Genomic DNA, 19,903 nt, shown 5'->3' on the forward strand with positions numbered 1-19,903 from the left:
GTTGAGGAGAGAATATAAGAGAAATAAATGGATATTGATGTTTTTTACATACGGGGAAGGGGAAGAAGAAGAAGAAGAAAGGAGCCATGTCTATTGTGAAATTATGGATTCTAAGCTTTTTATTGTGGCGTGTTATCGACGGTTTTACCGATGGATAATTAAATATTAATATTTTTAATCATTCCGTTAGTGATTCCATCTATAATATTTAATTTAAATTTTCAATTTAATAAATTTTTTTCAGAAACCGCCAAATATCACCGACGCCTTTTTAATCCGTCGGTGATTCCGTCTGTAATATTTAATTTAAAATTTTAATTTAATCGAAACTTTACAGAAAACCGCCAAATAACACCGACGACTTTTCAATCCGTCAGTGATTTTTTCTGTAAAGAATAGTAATTAACAGTGCAAATGGGAAGTGAACAATTCCAGAGCTCTCTGGAAAATACCAACGGAATTTTTCCGTTGGTGATTCCCTTTGTAATTGACATGATGAATAGTGTTCATAGTTTACCAACGAATTTACCAATAGATTTTACCGACAAAATTTATTCCTTCCCTAATTCCGTTGGTAAAAATGGCACGTCATTGTTTTTTTTGCTTTATTTTAATTATTTTTTTACCACTGTAATTCCCTCGGTAAATACCAAGGGAATATTTATGTCGGTAAAATCCGTCGGCAATTTACCAACAAAAATATTTTATCTGTATTTCCGTTTGTATTTATCGATTTTTCTGGTAGTGTCTCTTATATTAACTAAATTAATAAGATAATTACAAAGAAGATCTTGATAAACTTTTATTGTAAACCAACTATCTTCTTACCAATCATAAAAGGATCTTCACTGATCTAAACCAATAAAACAACATTTACAATCTTCCTTTTCGGCTTGATTTGTGACAAAACACAAAAACATGGAGTAATAAGCATCAAGTTTAAGTTTAGATCAAACAAAAATTCCTGTAGACATAATCAGTTAATATGTGAACAATTATCAGTGTTCTTACAATTTATAACTTGTATCATACTAACAATTTATAACATGCTCAAAAAATACTTCTATGCAAAAATTTTAAACAATTATTCAAATAATATATAATGCATATACATAAAGTTCGGATTAAAAATATTACATACAGCCAAAACATAAAAATTCTTATGCTTATCCCCGCCCGATATTAAAATCAATTCAAAACTTAAAATCAGCGGGAATAGAACAAAGTAACAAATGTTAGTAGCTTGCAGTTGCATTCCTCCATAAGAGACTACAAATTACCATAACCGTCCATTCACCATATGATCTGAAACTAAATCTTATTTTCAGAAGTTTTTGTTGAGTGAAATAAATTATTGGAAATTCTGTCTATATATTCTCATGCCGAAGGTGTCTTGATTTGATTGCGCAATGATATAAATCCACAACATCACGCATGCATAAAAGAAGAAGAAAAAAAAGAAAAGATATATGTACAGAAAGTCTAATTTCAACTCAATACGCAAAACCATGACAAGGCTTCGAGAGAAGAAAAAAAAACCCTTCAATAACCTCCTTAATTTTTTTAATGAAAATATTCATTGAGCCTCAGTGATATTACAAAGAAATATGGATAAAAACCAGTTTCATCCATGACCGTCAAAAGTCACTAAATCACTGAAGTAAACTAGATACTGTACGTTAATAAGGAAGACCAAAGTTCTAAATCTGAACATACAAAATGAAGAACTATATATATGCAGTCAAGCTAAATCCAGGTACTAGAAGCAAGAGGGTGGTGTTTGACGGCCATAAGAAGTACCCCTGGCGTTGGAACATAACGACCTTACAGAACCTCCACGACCGTGGAAAAAACTGATGTCTTTTAGCAGTATATTCTTGCATGGAACGGTTCGACTACAATTTAAAGTAACTGCAACATTCGATTCAGAAGTGCCCCAAATGTTGTTGAATGTAATGTCTTTGATTTGAATGCGTGAGGGAGTCTATGAACATGAAAGGAAAAGAATAGAAAGGTTAGGCAAAGTACTTGCTTGCTTCCCATGAAACAAGAACATAGCAACTCATTAAAGAACTCCTACGCAAAAAATGGATTCTGAAACAACATAATATAAGGGGTTTTAGGAAAATCTTGGCAAGATCGAATCATGCATGATGGTGGAAATTAGAGCTTGTAAAATAAGCTTGAATATGAACAAGATAATACCTTCATACCACAGGGAGGGTAAGGGCAATAATCTTGATCGATAATGATAGGATTGCCAACATTCATCATTCGAATGTTCTCATATATGAAATTGGAAGCAACACCGGCAGTGGAGGAAGCCCATGTTTTGATTCTTGTACCATCACTTGTACCGTTAAAGGTGCAATCCTTCACAGTTACTCCCACCACACTCTCTGTCACACTACCCTCCCCTCCCATACTTCCAACACTAATTCCATGCCCAGGGCCACAATGGACTTGAGAAATATTAATGTTCTTACTTCCAGAGAGTATAGCTACACAATCATCGCCGGTGCCAATTCTTGTTTTGGAAATCTTAATCTCTTCTGAACTCCCAATTTTGATCCCATCAGTGTTAGGGCTATCACCTGGAGCTGATAGTCTAAGATTAGACATGTTTAAGTTGACGCACCCAAAGAGTGACATGTGGGCGTTCTGGCTGTTGATTGATCTTATATGGCTGACCATCCCATTTTGGATAAATTCGAGTCTCAATGACTGATCCAAAATATCAAAAATTATTAGATGATTTGCATATTCAACTCAAGATACTAAATAAACGAGCATATACTTCACCTCTAATTAAAGGATTCAATGAAATCCCCCATTGAAAGAAGATAAATGTGTTCCAAATTAACTTATACATGGGAATCTAGAGCGTTGTGGCATTAATTGAATTAATATTACTATGAACTTACAATGGCAAGAGGATGGCAGTTATGGTTTTTGAGACAATCATGGCGGTTCCAATGCTTGTATCCTTCCCCATCCAAGGTACCACCGCCTCCGAGAAAGAACCCTTTAATATACCGGAAAGTAATCCACTGATCAGAAGTCTGCAGAATGCCTTTTGGCTTTAAAATCCCCTTCAAGTTAAATGCCATGTAACCATTGCATTCACCTAAAAATAGCACCGAGTCCAAAATGTATACTCCTCTTGGGATCAAAACCATAGCCTTTCCATGCCATTGACATGCCTCACTCCATGCTTTCAAGAACGCCTAAACTCAAATTGATTTGAAAGATAAGCATGTGCTTATTTTTAATAAAAAGACAAGAAAATCTAGTATATATTAAGGCAGTGATCAGCAAGCATGCACTAAATAAAGCAACTAAACTTGGAAATGAAACAGTACAAGAACATTAATTCATAGAAGGGAGGTTGCTTCTTCTTTTTTTTTTTTTTAATAGCTACCTCTTAACACTTGCAAAGTCCCCCAAGATGAAATAGCCATGAAAACAGAAATAAACCAACTAAATCGTCCCTTAAGTTATCAAGTGATAGTTATGCCTACGAAACATGATTATCTGAAATGGCCAGAAATATCAAATTAATGAATGATTTATTTATTACCTTGTTATTCTCTGTCTTGCCATCGGAGACTGCACCGTATCTCTTCACATTGAAAACCTTGTAGCCATTGCTAGCTCCAGCATCAGTATACCAGACCAAAAGGAACGTAAGAAACAAAACCCTAACAAAAGCCAAAATCAAACCCATCTTTCCGCCTGTTCTTTTTCAGAATGTTAATGAACTTTTTGCTTCTTGCAAATTATGAGGAGAATGTGTGCATATATATATATATTGACGGTTGAAAAACGTTCTGTTACCTTGTTTATCACTAACATTCTGCATATGCTTTGATTTCTTAGGATTCAGTGGATACGGTTTCATGATATTGATTAAGTTGACATAGTTAGGGAAATATGTTTGGAAATGTTTTGATTGCAGTTCCTCTATTTTAATTCTCACCGATATATTTCAACCTTTATTACAAGAAAATATTTTTAAGAAATTATAAAAAGGTAAATAATTAAAAGGCCTTTCGATTCTTGGAGTCGACTTAATTACCATATTATAAATCACAACCGAAGAAATTGTGATGTATGTTACCTCCCAATTATAATTTGTACATAATATAGGATAAGTATGGGTTCCTTAATTCACTCCCAGTTTCCATAATCAATTTAGTTTTATGGAAAAGTTTTGGAAAATATAGATATATACTGGATCTCAATTAAGGCCTTTGTCTGTAGATACTTAATTTATCAAAAGATATATATATATATATATAACAAATGGGAATGTATACTTTAGATAAACCTCAGCATGAGAGATTATATGGTTAATTCTTGGATAATAATTTTCCCATAACTGGAATCAAGTGGATTTTTAAGATCAAATTAGATGAGCATGAAAAAATCATAAGAAACAAAGCAAGACTAGTGGCACAAGGATACACTCAAGTCGAAAGGATTTATTTTGATGAAACATTTACACCAGTATCTCATTTGGTATTTGTTTACATATTACTTACAATTGTTTGTCACTTGAATTTTAAACAGTATCAAATGGATGTCAAGAGTGATTCCTAAATGAAATTTTACAATAAGAGGTCTACATAGAACAACCCAAAGATTTCACTAATCATTTGTTTCTTGATCATTTGTGCAGGTTGAAGAAAGCTCTTTATGGTCTAAACAAGCACTGCGAGCATGGTACGAATAGTTAACAAAATATTTGTTAGATAACAATTTCAAAAGAGAACAAACTAACAAGACATTTTTTATAAGAAAAACTGGTAAACATCTACTCATTTCTTAGATTTATGTTGATGACATTATATTTATAGCTATCCGTGATTCATTTTCTCATGAGTTTTCCAAAAAATGAAATCTGAATTTGAAAGGAGTATGATCGGTGAGTTAAACTTCTTCTTTGGCATACAAATTAAGTATATGTAGTGAAAATTGAATTTTTATTTCTCAATCTAAGTATGTTAGAAATATGGTTAATAAGTGTGGTATTGAAGGAAAGAGTCATGCTCATACACTTATGAACATGTATGTCTAAACCAGCTGATTATATAAGTAAGGGTGTTGATTCTACACTTTATAAAAGCATGATAAAGAGTCTACTTTACATTACTACAAGTAGACTTGGTATTGCTTTTAGTGTTGGTGTTTGTGTTAGATTTTAATATAATCCTAAAGAATCACATCCTACAGCAGTTAAAAGAATCTTAAAATATCTTAGTGCTATAATTGATTTTGAAATGTTATTCTTTTAAAAGACCAAATAAAAATATTATCTTAAAGCACTGTGAGGAATTCAAGTTATTTTACTACATGTTAGCAAAATTTAAATTGAGTTAAATACAAGTATGCTAACAATTAAGGATGAGTAATCTTGAATTGACTAAAACTAGTTGAATCTAGTACACAAGCTGTTAAGACATTCCTCCTAACATATTCTTGAGAAAAAATCAAGTGTTCATATCATTATGGAGATAGACGAACACTTCAATATGGATCAATTCTTCGTACGCTTCAATTCTTTGAGGAAAAAAAAGTCAATTGCTCATTATGGGGATAAACCAGAAATTACATAATAGAAATGATAGAGTTCATCAAATATTATGTAAGAGTGAAAATCTTATATATCTAGGTTCTAACATAAAGTCTGACTTTCAATGTATGCTCACACCTTGCTAGCATATCATATATTAAAGAGAAGAAGATGAAGGAAGAAATTTTAAAGCAGAACTATTGTATTTCTCACTCACACACTCACATATTGATTTGGTCAACTAAAAAGATATGTGTTCATAAATAAATATTGACCAATAAGATAAATATATCATTTTAAATTGTCAATTGTGAGTATTTTTACGCTAGAAAATTAGGTTACTTTATGTAGGTCTATATTTTTGCCTAAATGTATAATTAGACACACTTGTGAAAAACATGTGAAAATGAAGGGCCTAATTGATTTATGAAACAAAAAGAGAAATGGTTAGTCTAAGGAGTCTATTTTCTTCATAACACTGATATGTCCATAAAGGTTGTAGGTGCATATCATGAAGCTTATTGTGAGTAGGAATAAGAGAAAAATAGATGTTTCATGGTTGATTTAATGGTTTTGTTTATTAAAAAATGCAATCATCATTCTCTCTCTCTTTCTCTCTCTCATTGTTTCTTGTTTTAAGACACTCATCTTATAATTTTCCAAGAAAATATCTTCCTTCATCTTTACTTGTAGTCTTCTGATAAATACAAAAGAAATTTTTGAGATACGACATCTGTTTATTCTTCCATCTTGCACTTAACATTTCTACAAAAAATGGCAAGGATATCCTCTTTTATAATCATATATGCATTACATTTACAGAACACATTTGTTTTGATTTATTGTTTTTGAAAATGGTTAATGCATTTTCTTATTGAAGAGACATTATAAAGTAAAAGGTAAGAAGAAACCTGAAACCCCTACTTCAAACTCTACCGATAAGAAAGAACATGGGACCTCATCCCTTAAAAAAACTCTAGTCTAGCCCTCTACTACAAGTAGACCTGACATTGCTTTTAATGTTGGTGTTTGTGCTAGATTTCAATGTAATCTTAAAGAATCACATCTTACAGTAGATAAAAAAAAAATCTTTAAATACCTTAGTGTTACAATTGACTATGATGTATGGTATTCAAAAGATTCAAAATTGAGTCTAAGTGGCTATTCAGATGTTAACTGGGCAAGTAATGTTGACGATAAAAAAAACACTAATAAAGAGTGTTTTTACATTGGCGGAAACTTGGCAGCATCGATGAGTAAGAAACAAAATCCAATCTTATTATCCACTACAAAAGTCGAGAATATTGCAGCAGACAATTACTACACACAACTTTTTTGGAAGAAAAAGATACTAGAAGATCATGTTTTTTCTCAAGATACTATGACTATTTATTGTGATAATTCCAGTGCAATTAGTATCTCTAAAAATCTTGTGCAACATTCTAGAACCAATCATATAGATATAACACATCACTTCATTAGAGACTTGGTTGAATTAAAGATTGTGTCATTAGAACATGTGAACATCAAAAATCAATTGGCTGACTTATTCACGAAACCTCTAGATGGTCTAAGATTTAAATATCTTAGGAAAGTCATTTGTGTATGTGAAATGCCATAATTCTTAAAAGAGATAAAATTTGTAAATAATAAAAATAGGTACATTTAAATTTTTGTTTATGTTTTTATATTTTTTTCACAAAGATGACAAGTTGTTTACACTGAAGCACAAAAGCAAACCCTGTAATTATACTTAACTATACCTCCAAATCTCACAAATTTTGTTTTACCAAGATCAAGGAAAAACTTATTAGTATGGTCTTTATTTTTTAAATGTTATTCTTTTAAAAGGCCAAATAAAGATATTATCTTTAAGCACTGTGAGGAATTCAAGTTGTTTTACTACCTATCAGCAAAAGTCAAATTGAGTTAACTACAAGTATGCTGACAGTTAAGGAAGAGTAACCTTGAATTGACTAAAGCTAGTTGAACCTAGTAGACAAGCTGTTAAGACATTTCTCCTAACATATCCTTAAAAAAAAAAGTCAAGTATTCATATCATTGTGGAAATAAAAGAACATTTCAGTATGGATCTATTCTAATTTTCAATTCTTTAAAAGAAAAGTCAATTGCTCACTGTGGAAATAAACAATAAATTACATAATAGAAATGATATAGTTAATCAAATATTATGTTAGGAGTGAAGATCTTTCGTATCTAGGTCTTGACATAAAGTTTGACTTTCAAGATATGCTCATACCTTACTAGCATATCATAGATAAAAAATAATAAGATAAATAAAGAAATTTTAAAACATAAATGTTGTCTTTCTCACTCACACACTCACACCTTGATTTGGTCAAGTAAAAAGATACGCGTTCATAAATAAAGATTGACCAATATGTTAAGTATCTCATTTCAAATTATCAATTATGAGTATTTTTATGCTAGAAAATTAAGTTATTTTGTGTAGGTCCGTATCTCTGTCTAAGTGTACAATTAGATATACTTGTGAGAAAAACAAGTGAAAATGATATGCCTAATTGATTTATGAAAAAAAGAAGAAAAAGAAATGGTTAGTCTAAGGAGTCTATCTTTTTCATAGCACTGACGTGTCAAGAGAGGTTATAGGTTCATATCATGAAGCTTGTTGTGAGTTGTAATAAGAGAAAAACATATGTTTCATGGCTGATTTAATGGTTTTGTTTATCAAAAAATGCAATCATCATTCTCTTTCTCTTATTGTTTCTTATTTGAAGGCACTCATCTTGTGATTTTTCAAGAAAATCTCTTTCTTCATCTTTACTTACAATCTTCTGATAAATAAAAAAGAAATTTTTAAGACACAACATCTGCTTATTCTTCCATCTTACACTTAACATTTCTACAAAAATAATAAGGATATCCTCTCTTAATCTGAAATTTATTGAGAAGATTGTTAAAAAAATGTATTTTTATAATCATCTATGCATTACATTTGTAGAGCAAATTTGTTTTGATTTATTGTTTTTGAAAATGACAAATTTATTTTCTTGTTGAAGGGATATTATAAAGTAAAAGCTAAGAAGAAACTTGGAACCCCTACTTCAAACTCTACCAATAAAGAAGAATAGGAGACCTCATCATCTAAAAAGACTTTAGTCTCGCCCTTTAAGATTGAAAAGACAGAAGAAAATGGTAAAATAGTGACTAGTTCCTTTAAATTTACAACACAGTCTAGAAAAATTGACTGCTTCATTTCCTCCAATATAAAGATGGCTTATACAACCAACTTCTCTAAAAAGAACATATTGGTAAAAGAAGCTCCAATAAGTGATCTTTCTGATCCCACATCTATGTTTATAAAAGATATCTTTAAGAAAAAACAATAGAGTAAACTGACTAAAGGAGCAACTGCTCCAAATGATGAAGTAGTTAGGGATTTTTATGCCAATCGTGAGCATTTCCATCTTGATGACCACTTCATTACTTCTATTGTTATAGATCAAAACCTTGAGTTGTCTCATGTTATCATTAGGAAGTTATATGAGTTACATGAAATCACAGATCTTGGCTTTCCCTATAAAGGAATATTAGCCCCTTCAATAACTCAGATGAATGATCTATTTGTTATCCTTAAAGAACCAAAATGATCTATCAAAGCATATATATAGACTACCTATGAACACTATATTACATCCTTACTGACTATTAGCAAAAATTATGCTAACAAACCTCTAGCCTATTAGAAGACATATTGAGCTAACAATTAAGAAAACTTAGTTCATGTATGTTATTACTACTGATGTTTCTATCAACCTAGCCATTTACTTCGTTGATGTCATACAAAGAGCTGCAGTTGATAAGAAAGTGAGTTTACCTTTTAGTAGGTTGGCATCTAGGGTAACAATCATGGCTAAAATACCTTTGTGCGATAATGACCCCCAATAATAAATATTTATGGAAAGATCTTAGTCATAACTATTGTCAAATCTGAAGTTGTGGTCAGTTAAAAGAGGTCACATCTTGAAAAGTCTACATCCTCTTAGCTTAAAGACTCCTCAAACTAGCCTCCCACTCCCTCTTATAATTGAAAATTATAAGTAATATCAAACAAGTTTGATAATTTTACTGGTAAGTGGGAACAAAGGATTGATGCAATTGATAACAGATATGCAACAAAATATTATGCAAGTTAATAACAGACTTGTTCAACTCAACTTAGATGTCGAACAAGTGCATCAATATGTTATCAGTTAAGATAAGGAGTAGGATTGATGTCAAACCAAAAGGAAGACAAAGATGCAAGCAAGCAACCAACAACCACACAAGCAGCCAGCAGTCAGCCTCGAGCCTTATCAGAGAATTTTTTGTTGTTATGGAATTTTACTGATTTTTAATCAGTAATGAATATTGAATATTCTTATCTATAATAACTTGGATATTTTTTTAGTATAGAAACCTCTATGCTGAATACTTGATACATTGAACTTGATGCATGTAGTAGCATAACAATATTAATGCATAATAATTTTCGAACATATTATGAACTATTTATTATGTAACATGCTACATGAAGTGTTCTTTGAATAAATTATGAAATGTATACATGAAACATGTTAGAAACTGATAGGATGTTATTGCATGAAAATTAATTGTTCTCATGCTACATAACATTATTTCAATTATGCTTACAGGAATACTTTAATGAAGTATATATTTATGATTGAACTATTTGAACTACTTGCATGTTAATTCATCTTTAATATGTTTTGTCACAAATCAGCCAAAGAGAGAGATTATAAATGTCAAAATTATTGGCATTGATTAGTGAATGATTATTTGCGTTGATAAAGATGAATTTGTTTAGATTGTTAGTTTATCCAAATTAGATAAATAATTAGTCAAGTTTATTATTTATGTAATTACCTAATTTGTTTGAATAAATTATATAAGAAGCTTAGATAAGTTTTATTAAAAGAAGATAAATACAAGTTATCCAAAGATAACTGTTAGAGAAATGTTTTCGTGAAACATGATTAGTAGTTTGTTAGGCTTGAAGATAATGTTTATCAAAAGTTCTTATCCTTATCACATGGATGTATATTTAAGTAAGGACAATAAGAAGAATTAAAACGAGAGTAGCACTAGGTAAAGCAACACTTGCAGCGGAGTAAGAGTGCTCAACCAGCTAAAGAGTTATACAGAGTTTCGCAACATATACTCTTGATATACAAGTGGAGTGTGAAGAAAATTATCGATGAGAATTGTTCGATGAAGAGTTGGAGATCTTGCAGACTCCTAACGGGAGTTTCTGTGTTAACTATTAGTAATTGGATGTTCTAGTTAGAATTACAATAGTTTGAAAATCATTAGGTGTTCTGACAAGCTACTATGGTAGAAGACAAAACAGTTTGTTTGTCTTGCAATTTCATCCTTAGCCTTTTACGATTGGATCCTTAAATTTCTGTGTTTTTTTACAAAATAGTTATTAGTCTTGGATATTTTCAATTTAATTTTCTAATGGACCTTCAAACTTTTAATTTCTTCATTTTCATCCTTGTTTTTAACCAAATTAAGTCCCCAAAGTTTAACGTCTTTTTTAAAAAAGGTCATTGGTTGTGAATTTCTTCAATTTGACCCTTAATTAACCCCCCCCCCCCAAAACTTTGATTTTCTTACAATTTTATCCTTGATTTCACCAAATTGACTTGTAAAAATTAAATTGGTCATCTAAAACTCTAATCTTCTTAATTACGCCCAAATTAGGCTTCCAAACTTAATTTTTCACCAATTAAGTCCCTAATAAATATAATTTGACTAATTAAAAGTCTAATTATGTATTTGCACTTAATTAAATCTTTTAATTCGATATAAGGATTGAACTTGAAAAAAGAAAAAAATAAATAAAAGATGGCCCAGGCACATGGGCGTAGGCTTTTTTTTTTTCCTTTTTCCTTTATCTTTTTTCTAATTTTATATTTCAACATTAGGTTTATATTGAGTTTTTATTGATTTTTTTTCGACCTCATCCTACAACACAAGGTTTTTTTTAATTGACTTTTATAATTTATTTTGTTTTGTTTTTTTATATTTATCGTGATCTCAAACAAATGTCTTAATATTTGGTTGGTGCTTAATTTTACGAGTGTTTACTTTATTTTTTTTAATTAAATAAAAAATAATTTTTTAATTTTTTTTATTAAAACTAGTTCAATTCATAGCTTGGATCGTGACTTTGACATGTTAAGTTATGAACTCGGATCAATTCAATAAGTCGTGGTTTCAATATTTAAAACAAATTATGGGAAGGATCTCGGTTTTAGAGAATGAATGATCTTAGATTTATTTTTAAATCAAATCATGTTTTTATTATTTGTTAATGTTGTTTTTAGACTTATTATCGTGTTTGACATTGTGGTAACAATTAATTTTTAAATTGTTTTTCACTTAAAAATATATTAAAATATTTTTTTAATTTTTAAAATTTATTTTTGACATCCACGTATCAAAACAATTTAAAAACACTAAAAAAAATAATTTAAAACAAAATAAAATTTTAATTTTTTTAAAAAGCACGATGTGGCCGCAAAAGCAAATATGTTCTAAATTGATTAAAGTCAACCTCAAATTAGATTAAGATATTATTTGATATTCTGGTCCAATTATGCTATTTAAAATTTTTAAATTGTTTATGGAAAATTTTTAAATTAATATTTTTATTTTAGTTTAATGGGTTAATATAAGAAAAAAAAATATATATATATATATGATTTTAATAAATTTTCAAAAAACAATTTAAAAATAATCTTTATTCCACTTTTATACACGCTCTAGTGACATTTTCTGAGAATTCATTCTTGTCTTGACATTTTTTACGTTGAAAACAATTTTGTTCGGAACCGCAGCCGAGGCCGGTTATCTAGTTCATTATTAATTTATTATCACGCTGCGTCTCTCTCCGGCTTTACGATTTCAAAGATCAAGTCAAAATTCATCCCTGATTACTCACGATCCGAACACCCAATCTTCAATCAATTGCAGTAATTTGGGTTTTGTTTCTCTCTATTTCATTCGAAGAAGAAGAAGGCAAGTAACTAAGCAAAGAAGATGGGAGAAAGAAAGGTGTTAAACAAGTACTACCCCCCAGATTTTGATCCATCGAAATTACCCAGGATCCGAAGACCCAAGAACCAGCAAATCAAGGTCCGAATGATGCTTCCCATGAGCATTCGCTGCAATACTTGTGGTAATTACATCTATAAAGGCACCAAGTTTAATTCTCGCAAAGAAGACGTAATTGGCGAGGTAAAAATCAGGATTTAGTTTGTCCCAGTTCACTATCGTAGTTTTTTTTATTTATGATTATTTATTTATTTTGGGTTTTGGCTGTGATTTTTTTTTTTGCAGACGTATCTAGGAATACAAATATTTAGATTTTACTTCAAGTGTACCAAGTGTTCTGCCGAGATAGCAATGAAGACGGATCCTCAAAACTCGGATTATACAGTTGAAAGTGGTGCCACGCGGAATTTTGAACCTTGGCGTGCCGAGGATGAGGTAAAAATATTAGCTACCATGTTGTACTTTGGTTGTTGTTTATATGTGAGGATTGCTTGTTTGGAAAATAATGCTGTTGTTTGTGGTGGTAGGTGCTGGACGGTGAGAAGAAGAAGAGGGATGCTGAAGAGATGGGGGATGCCATGAAATCATTGGAGAATAGAACTTTGGATTCTAAAAGAGAGATGGACATTCTTGCTGCACTTGACGAAATGAAGTCCATGAAGGTAATTGGTTTGTGGGAAGTTGGTATTTTGATGCTTTGTATTGATGTTATTGGTTAAAATTATGCTCTGGTGATTTTTGTCTTCCTGTGCTGACTTTTGTTTTTGGTTTGTAGTCCCGGCATGCAACTGTCAGTGTAGATGCAATGCTCGAGGCTTTGCAGCACACTGCTTCTGAAAAGGTATGGAGTTTCAGCTATTCGATATATTCTCTCTTAGTTCATTGAAATGAAAAGCAGCGAAGCATTATGTGCATTCTGTGCTTTTACATGTGAAAGTGTGAAATCCAAAATAGAGATTCTTGCAGGCATAATGCTTGCTTTCTTCTGGGAACGTTTTCTTTTTTATCTCTGTGTTGTATTGCCTTTGTTCTGACACCGGCAATGGATTTATGTGCTGACAGGAGAAAAAGTTGGAAGAAGAGGATGAAGCTCTTATAAAATCAATATTCCAAGTTAGTGCTCAATTTCTGTACTTGCTAGTTTTTCCTAACCAGCTCCTTTGAATCCCCTTCCTTTCCTTACTTTCGTCTATATGACTGGTTGCCCCCAATACATGGTTTGTTTTGTGTTTAAAATTTAAAGCAAAGCAAAAAGGAGCTTATTAGAAGAATTTCTGATGAAGATTCTGATGATGATGAAGAGTTCAACATGTCAAATGATAAGCTCAAGGTATGAGAATCCTGTAATTCTATTTATTCCTTTTATTGGTTACTTTCTGGATATATGAGAAAAATATGAATGATACAGAATATAGTTGGTGTAATCATTTAAGGAAATTATGAGAAAACGAATCAAATGTGGTTGTAAACTTTCACATGCATTCTTTACCCTAGGCAATTTCCCCATCGGTATAATTTCAAAATATAAATGGTTATAGAACACATGTTTTACTTCTTCCAGAGAAAAGGAATGATTAATCTCAAAGCTAAATTCACTGTCTTTGTACTTTTATTTGCAAATATGACTATTGTTCCCCTTTAATTATTGTTGCTGCGGAGGCTTTGCCCTTTGATTGCGTTTATCACTTAGAAAATATAATGACGGAGCTTTGGATGCATTGAATTTGGAAAGAAATATGTAGATGCTCTTTGTAGGAATGAGCTAGTGTGTATGCTTTAGAGTTTACCTATAGAAAAACTGAAGTATTCAATTAATTAGCTCCAAACTTCAAGAATCTATCCCTCCTACTGAAATCAACTTTTCTTGGATTTAGTTTTTAGGTGTTTGGCAGTGTGGTAGTGGTTGCTTTTCAAATAGCTTTTCGTGCCGAAATACATGCCAATGATGTTTTTTTATTTTTTAAAAATCATTTTTGACATCAGCACATCAAAATGATCCAAAAAGTACAAACCGCACTCAATTTTAGCAAAAAAAAAAAATTTGAAATTCGGTCAAAAGCAGGTTCAACCGCAGAGCCAAACAGGGATGCGAAGGTGTATGTATTAAATCTTGTGCTTTTGGCTCACTGGTCCTGAATTTTGATCATATAGCCGTAGCTGAACCTACAACTGCAAAGACACATAGCAGGAGGGAAGCATATTTATGACAGGTGGGTCAAGAGTATTAACAAGGGGTGATATAGAGCATATATGAATATTTCGCAACCATGCCCATACTTGTGAAAATATTAATATTCCTACAATTATCTTCCATCCTTGCACTTTTTCACTCTACCAAAAAAACAAAATAAAAAAAATAGTTTTATTCCCTCATTTACTGCCCCACTTTCCAACCTTTCTATCTCTACAATTCCAGTTCAGAGAAAATGTTATGGTAATGACTTTTTGGAGCATACTAATTAAGTGACTCCTTATTCATTTAGGCACGAGGAGCAGTTTACCTGAATGCATATTTATCAGAAATACAGGCTGTCTGTGTGACCTTTTACATTCTGCAAGCATTGTGTCTGGATGCATCGCTGTCATGCATCAACTTTGTCAATTTTATAAAGTATTTCATCTACTGCACTCATCATGAGCGTAATTGAACCATTTATATTTGCCCTTCTTTCTCTTCTTTTTCATTTGCAATGTATTAAACTTCCAATATAGCAATTTATGGCTTTATGTGGAGATTAAATGGTTCCTTAACTTGAACTTTTGCCTGCGCATTGCAGAAGAGGAAAGTTGCTGATGAAGTTTCAAGTAAACCAACAGATTCATTAACAAAAGCTAGTGTTTCAGATAGCTCAAATAACAAAGGTACTCTATATCCGTCTTTTACCTTTTCCTTAATTTTTACAGAACTAAAATTCTTGAAGTGCAGTTAGATTAGAGTTCATAATTAGAAGAAGCAAGGAATGAGAAGATGAGTTATATATAAGCTCCTTGTTGACATTGAATGGAGCTATTCATTTATCAATATCGATAGATTGACTATGATGTTTGAATAATGTGACAACTATGAGGCAAGAACAGCTTAGATAGCTAGAATATTCTCAAAACACACTTCTGTGGCTAAATGTTCAGTGTATTTCTGCTAAATATCGAACATCTCCTGCAAAAAAGTATATTTTAATATTCAAAATGTTTCACTGCCTTTCTGGTGGTCTGCATGACAGGTCTAATGTATTCAGAAAAAACGTGTGTTGGTGTCCCAAATAGAAGTTATTAATGCTCTATGTAAAAGAATATCCTTCAAATGCTAATGTATTTAGAAACATTTATGTCAGAAAATTTGATTTCCTACACATCACGAAGATCATAATTTTCAGCTTAGGATTGTTACCTTTTGTTTTACTTGTTACATTCATCTGTTATTATGAAATCCTAGGTGAGTCTGACATTCATGTTCTTTGGTTGTCAACAGAAAATTCAAGCGGTTCAGGGACTAAGAATGATAGTAAACCCAGTTTCGGATCCCAGATGATCAGGATATCTGTGATAAAGAAACCAGTTGCATCTTCTGACAGTGAAAAGCCAGTGGAGAATAAACAAGTGGAGGAGAGTAAAGGCAATGATACAAGCACTGGGCTACAATCCCTATTCCAGAACTATGACAGTGATGATGAGGATGATTAGTAAATGGTATTGTTGTATACCAACATAGCTTCCTTTCCTTGATGAAGTTTTGGAAATCTATTTCACTCTCTTTCGCTCGAGGGGCAATGGTTATGGAATATTTTGTCCGAGTATAAGAAAATGTCACTTGAAAGCATATGCCAGGCCGTTAGAAAGCGAAGTTTTCCTATGGCTCGGCTCTGGGTGTGCAATGTTAGGCGTTCGCTCTTTGGATTCTGCTCTGCAAACTAGAAGAGACAGGCTCTATTTGAATCAACTTGGAATTACAGATTCTGTTTGATTTAATGGTTCTGATTTGCTTGATGATGAGCATCGGTGTAGATGGCAATTATAGCAGTAAGCGATGGGCAATAAGAACAATGGGAAGTAAAATATTTGTCAGTTAAGGTCCCTTTGTTTTGCAAAATGTTTTCCAAATTTTTCCATGTTCATAATTTACAGTAAAGTGTTTGTTTTTTTTTTTTTAATATTTTACAGTAAAATTAGTTAATAAAAAATATTTTATAATTAATTTTTAAATTTAGTTTATTTACTGTAAATTATTTTTATTTTATAAAATATTTTATACAATTTACTTACAATATCATTTAATTATTATTTTTATCTAATCATCATCTTCTTCTTTTTCACTATCATTACCATCTTTTCAATTATTAATATCATCTAACCATCATTTTTTTTAACTATCTTCATCTCACTGCTACGATTTTTTCCACCACAATTACCTCACCACTCTCTCAACCACCAGTCTCATCATCACTACAACCAGTTATCACTATTAAAAAAATATTTTATAAGCAGAACATTTTACACATAAAATATATAAAATATTTTTTTACTTGTAAAATATTTTATACAAAATAAAAAATTTTAATTGTAAAATGCCCTCTTGTTTTTTCATGAGAAAACTAATATTCTCTTGAATATAAAAAATTCTGATTTTTCTTTCTATGCAAAGTAAATTTAGATAGTAAAGAAAGCATATGACGGTGGCGGCGGCGGAAAGAGGTAAGAGCACTGGTGGTGAAAAATGAAAGAGAGAGCAAACTGTATATTTTTTTTTAGCTTTTTTTTAAAATTTTATTACCTTGCAGAGAAGGAGAGCGAACAGTGGGGATTTTCAGGGTATTTTTGGTCAACTTACTAATAAAAGCCTTGATAAAAAAATTATATTATTTATGATTTTGGAATTTTTTTAGTTCAAGAATCTCTTTCCCCTCAAATTTCATAACTTAATAAGGGTATTTTACAATTTAAGCAATACTAGATCATTGGTTCATGTTATTAAATTTTTTTAACTTAAAAAAATATTCAAGTGTTATTACCATGTTTTTTAATAAAAAAAATCTAATCATAAATTTAAAATATGATACATATTGGATGATATTTTTTTAATATTGATATGATGATATATTGAATGATTTTTTTTTCAAATAGTAATATAACAACGTATTGAATTAACCTGAGTTAACATGTTAAATGCGATCTAGGTTATGAGACTATAATAACTTATAGAAAGAAAATAAAAATAAATTATGAAAGTCAATTCTAAATTAACCCAATGTTGAATGATGAAATTAAAAAAAAGAACAAAAAAAAAATACTTAAGTCAACTTGGGTTAACCTATCAAATCCGTGACTCGGGTTATAAAATCAAGATAATCACATAGAAAGCAAATCGAGAAAAATTACAAAACTTAATTTTCAACTAACCTAATATTGAAGGATAAAATCGAAAAAAAGTCAAAAAAAAAAGGAACAAAAAAAAACTCAAATCAACCTGAGCTAACTTATTAAACTTACAACTTTGATTACGAGACTAAGATAACTTCATATAAAATAAATAAAAAAAGTTATGAAGCGTTATTTTCAATATATATAATGTTGAAGGTTAAAATATAATAAATAAATAAATTCATGAGACTAGGAAAACTCTCTTGAAAGCAAATTTTTCTTAAAAAAAATATGAAACTCAATTTCTAAACAATCAAATATTAAATGATGAAATTGAAAATAAAAACTAAATAGAAAAAAAGAAGATTGAGTTGTTGGAGGGTGAAATTAAAAAACAAATACTCAATTAAAAAAACCAAAAAAATAATGAAGTTAACTCGAGTCAACCTGTCAAACTTGAAACCCGAATCATGATATCAGGATAATCCTATATAAAAAAAAATACAAAAAGTTATGAAACCCAATTAAAAAGAGTATTCAATTAAAAAATAACTAAAAAATAAACAAAGTCAACTTGGTTAATTTATCGAACTTGTGACCTAGTTTATAAGATCACAATAACCTTATAGAAAGCAAATAAAAAAAATTATGAAGTTTAATGTACCGCTAAGTCAAAGTTGAAGGATGAAATCGAGAAATAATTAATAAGAAAAAGTAGGCTACAAAATTACCTAAGTCAACTCGAGTTAACATGTTAAACCCACAACCTAAGTCATAAGATCGTGATAAATTCATATACGCAAATAAAAAAAAATTATAAAGCTCCACTTCCAACATATCTAATATTAAATGTTAAAATTGACAAAAAAAAACCTAAATCTATGAGACTAGTATATAATCTAATAGAAAAAATATAAAACATAATTTCTAAAACAATTCAATATTGAAGAATGAAATTAAAAAAAAAAAATTTGAGTTGTTGAAGGTTAAAAATCGATAAAAAATTATAAAGCCTCAAATCTAATATATTTAATGTTAAAATTTGAGATTAAAAAAAAATTTATGAGACCAATATATAATTCAATAGAAAATAAATTATGAAGTATGATTTTAAAAAAAATTAAATGATAAAATAAAAAAAATAACTCTTTCCTAAAGCCTTTAATGTTTTGTTAATTAATAATAATAATAATTGTTCCCACAAAAGAAAGATTTACATTTCTTTCCTATAGGCTTCATGGGAATTTGGTGGTTCTGCATTTTTGATTGATCGATGCAGGGCCTAAGCTTAATGTTGTATGTTTAGGTAAAATAATTATGTTTTATTTGCAAAAGTGCATTAAGAAATACCAAGTGGGATATAGTTTTCCCCGCGCCACTATTCAGGAATAAATTAATATAGATTGTTACATCAATATGTTTTATTTTTAATTTTTTTCTATTACACTTTTATAGAACCAAATTAATAGCTATTTAAAGCAAATTTATTAAGAAAAGAAAAAAATTTAAAGCTAGGGAAATAAGATGAAAAAAAGTAGCCAAATTTTTTTTTCAAAACTTGGGACTAAAAGTACACTTTGGTTCTCCAACTTTATAAATTATAAACTTTCAATTCCTGACCATTTATGAAATTCAATTTTGATCCTAAATTTTTTTTTATTATTATTTATTTGAGAGATGAGAGAGAAAGTGACTGGATTTCAGTGATAAAAAAAAGAAAATCATGGTTAAAATCGATTTTGACTATGAAAACGGGTGGTTTTGGTGTCAATGAATTCCTTTTGATAAAGAAAGCTTATATAAGGTGTTTTTTTTTTTTCCTTAAAATGGTAGATCTAAACTTGAAAATGTTTTTGTTTCGGGTTGATT

At 30.4% G+C, this 19,903-nt stretch overlaps 2 protein-coding genes across 2 annotated transcripts; one reads left to right on the forward strand and one right to left on the reverse strand.

Moving 5' to 3' along the window:
- Positions 1–1,746: 1,746 nt before the first annotated feature.
- On the reverse strand, positions 1,747–3,727 carry LOC7491350 (exopolygalacturonase). Its single transcript, XM_002300389.4, has 4 exons — positions 3,581–3,727; positions 2,925–3,227; positions 2,206–2,724; positions 1,747–1,984 (listed from the first exon to the last, which is right to left on the reverse strand). Exons 1-4 carry the CDS (start codon positions 3,725–3,727, stop codon positions 1,760–1,762), a joined length of 1,194 nt encoding a protein of 397 aa, XP_002300425.4. The 3' UTR covers positions 1,747–1,759.
- Positions 3,728–12,406: 8,679 nt separating this feature from the next.
- LOC7459112 (uncharacterized) lies at positions 12,407–16,766 on the forward strand. Its single transcript, XM_002298878.4, has 8 exons — positions 12,407–12,862; positions 12,965–13,114; positions 13,207–13,341; positions 13,455–13,520; positions 13,742–13,792; positions 13,923–14,009; positions 15,457–15,541; positions 16,149–16,766. Exons 1-8 carry the CDS (start codon positions 12,665–12,667, stop codon positions 16,358–16,360), a joined length of 984 nt encoding a protein of 327 aa, XP_002298914.4. The 5' UTR covers positions 12,407–12,664; the 3' UTR covers positions 16,361–16,766.
- Positions 16,767–19,903: the final 3,137 nt, after the last annotated feature.

Source organism: Populus trichocarpa, chromosome 1, assembly GCF_000002775.5.
Source record: "Populus trichocarpa isolate Nisqually-1 chromosome 1, P.trichocarpa_v4.1, whole genome shotgun sequence".
Taxonomy (NCBI): domain Eukaryota; kingdom Viridiplantae; phylum Streptophyta; class Magnoliopsida; order Malpighiales; family Salicaceae; genus Populus; species Populus trichocarpa.

Coding starts and splice junctions, on each gene's coding strand:
- LOC7491350 (XM_002300389.4), bottom strand. CDS start 3,727: ATGGGTTTGATTTTGGCTTTTGTTAGGGTTTTGTTTCTTACGTTCCTT. Junction 2,725..2,924: donor ACTGCCATCCTCTTGCCATT/GTAAGTTCATAG, acceptor ATTTTGGATCAG/TCATTGAGACTCGAATTTAT. Junction 1,985..2,205: donor ACCCTCCCTGTGGTATGAAG/GTATTATCTTGT, acceptor TCATGTTCATAG/ACTCCCTCACGCATTCAAAT.
- LOC7459112 (XM_002298878.4), top strand. CDS start 12,665: ATGGGAGAAAGAAAGGTGTTAAACAAGTACTACCCCCCAGATTTTGAT. Junction 13,342..13,454: donor ACGAAATGAAGTCCATGAAG/GTAATTGGTTTG, acceptor TTTGGTTTGTAG/TCCCGGCATGCAACTGTCAG. Junction 13,521..13,741: donor AGCACACTGCTTCTGAAAAG/GTATGGAGTTTC, acceptor ATGTGCTGACAG/GAGAAAAAGTTGGAAGAAGA.